Here is a 2,359-nt window from a genome sequence, read left to right as displayed (position 1 = left end):
TTTATTTACGTTTATAATTGTTGGTCGCTCCAGCACACTATTTACCTTTTAAATTAATGCATTTATCAAACGTTAATTATTGATTACATATACATAAACTTATATTAAGTTTTAAAAAAATAATTCTTTATTAAGTCGTTATTATGTATTTAAAACTTTTCAAACGACATTTTAATGGAAAAATACCTTTTAAAATTTTTTTTAAACGTTAAATGAGTTTTTCGTTTAATCCTGGCGCCCTTTTTTCCCGTCGCCCGTTTTTAACGTACGCTGCAGATATATCACTGGATGAAAACACAGCTTGTAATAACCTAACTATATCAGATGACAGAAAAACTGCAACCAGGTCAAGAAAGAAGCAGCCAGAGACAGCAGAGAGATTTGACTGTCCTCAGGTGATGAGCAGTCAGAGCTTCTCCTCAGGGCGACATTTCTGGGAAGTGGATGTCAGCAGGTCTCGTAGCTGGATAGTCGGGATGTGTTACTCCAGTATAGACAGGAAAGGTAGTAAGTCAGAAATCGGCAGTAACAAAAAGTCTTGTGGGTTGGACAGAGATGGAGATACATATACTGTAACACATGATGACATAGAATTCCAGTGCCCTGCCAAGATCACAAGTAAGAAAATTAGGATATATCTGGATTATGAGGCTGGGCAGATCTCCTTCTTTGACCAAATGAAGCACCTCCAGACTTTCACTGCCACCTTCGCCGAGCCCCTCCATGCAGGGATATATGTAGGGAAAGGTTCTATCAAGATATCCAAAAGGGGATCTGGAGGTGATAGAATCCCACCCAGAGACTGGTGACATCACAAGCAGGATCTGGTAACTGGGACGCTGTTAAGCCATAGGAAGAAGGCAGTGGGTGGAGCTATAGCATTAATACCAATTGTTCTAGGGTCAGTTTAGGTTCATCTGGGTTTTATATTTTAATTCAATACATGAGCAAATGTATGCTCCATTATAGTGGGCGGGATTAGTACAGGCAAGGGCAAGTATGAGAATAGTAATAGCAGGAATAAGCATATATACTGTATACAGCAATAACTATATATGGGAGTAGAGGTTATTATGGTAGGAAATAAAGCATTAGTGGTTAGTGTTAAAGTCAATTAAGGCATCTTAATAACATGTATTTAAGTATCCCTTTTAATGTTGCATGTATATAGCTGTGTGCTCCAACATCTTGTCAGCATACAAGATTCGAGTCTGATGAAGGCTGCAAGGCCAAAAGCTTACTCTTAGGCTAGGGCCACACTAGCTCCGGGTGCGGGACGCATCCGCGGTCCGGGCTCCGATTTTCAAAAGCCGGAACGCAAACGGATCCGTGCTGCCTTTTTTGCAGCACACGTTCTGGATCCGTTTGCGTGTTTTTTTTTTGTTTTTTTTTTTGCTAGAGGGGGTAACAGCCAGGACGGGGGGCTGCGGGGAAAGCGGCGGCCAGGGGGGTCACACACCCCCCTTGCTCACCTGGGTGCCCCCCGTCCCCGCTCCCCCTCCAGCTCGCACATAATGTAATAAATTGTACCTAAGGAGGAAGTTCGGCGAGCCGGGCACTTCCGCCCACACCGCTCGGGTCACTTCCTGCAATGCCGCCCTCTGTATGTCAGTGGGAGGCATCGCAGGAAGTGACTCGAGCGGTGTGGGCGGAAGTGCCCGGCTCGCCGAACTTCCTCCTTAGGTACAATTTATTACATTATGGGCGAGGGGGAGCAGGGACGGGGGGCACCCAGGTGAGCAAGGGGGGTGTGTGACCCCCCTGGCCGCCGCTTTCCCCGCAGCCCCCCGTCCTGGCTGCTACCCCCTCCAGCATGGCGGGCCCATCCTTCACCAAGGGACACTGGAAACTGATCCGTTTCCAGTGTCCCAAAATGTCAGTGAAGAGGGAGGCCCGTTTCTCCATTGATTTTCACTACCCGTGTATACGGGTCCGTGAAAAATGCTGCAAGTCCGGACTCTGCGTTCCGGGTTTAAAAACGTATTCCGCGGATCGCACGCGGATACGTTTTTAACTGGAGTGTGTACTGTTCCTATTTTTAACATTGGTATCCGTGGCTCAGTTTTTTGTCCGGGACAAAAAACGTAGCTACGGATACGTTTTTAAAGCAAGTGTGAACTAGCCCTTATTCTTTTAAGTTAGCCAATAAATGGTATCATCCTGATTCATACCTTATTGCTTTTACTGGTAGCAGGATAAAAAGGGCGCCGGCTGAGGGTGGACGGAAAGGCCGCCGCCATTGACTCTAATGCAATTATCGTTAATACGGTGAAAAAAAGCAGAAAAAGGGCGCCTGATAAATATCGTTAACAACATTAGAACATTATAGTTTTTGAAGTATGTTAAGGTGTTATGGTTT

The 2,359-nt window shown here is 45.4% G+C and overlaps 1 protein-coding gene across 1 annotated transcript; it reads left to right on the top strand.

The window, feature by feature from the left end:
• The first annotated feature begins 212 nt into the window (after window positions 1–212).
• On the top strand, window positions 213–809 carry LOC137560839 (E3 ubiquitin-protein ligase TRIM39-like). The gene has a single exon (XM_068271974.1). The coding sequence runs from the start codon at window positions 213–215 to the stop codon at window positions 807–809; it is 597 nt and encodes a 198-aa protein (XP_068128075.1).
• Window positions 810–2,359: the final 1,550 nt, after the last annotated feature.

This window comes from Hyperolius riggenbachi, chromosome 3 (assembly GCF_040937935.1).
Source record: "Hyperolius riggenbachi isolate aHypRig1 chromosome 3, aHypRig1.pri, whole genome shotgun sequence".
NCBI classification, from domain to species: Eukaryota; Metazoa; Chordata; class Amphibia; order Anura; family Hyperoliidae; genus Hyperolius; species Hyperolius riggenbachi.
The sequence above is the reverse complement of the archived record's forward strand: the minus strand, read 5'-3'. Positions and strand labels throughout refer to the sequence as shown.

Bases quoted from the DNA above. Each gene is read 5' to 3' on its own strand.
- LOC137560839 (XM_068271974.1), top strand. From the start codon at position 213: ATGAGTTTTTCGTTTAATCCTGGCGCCCTTTTTTCCCGTCGCCCGTTT.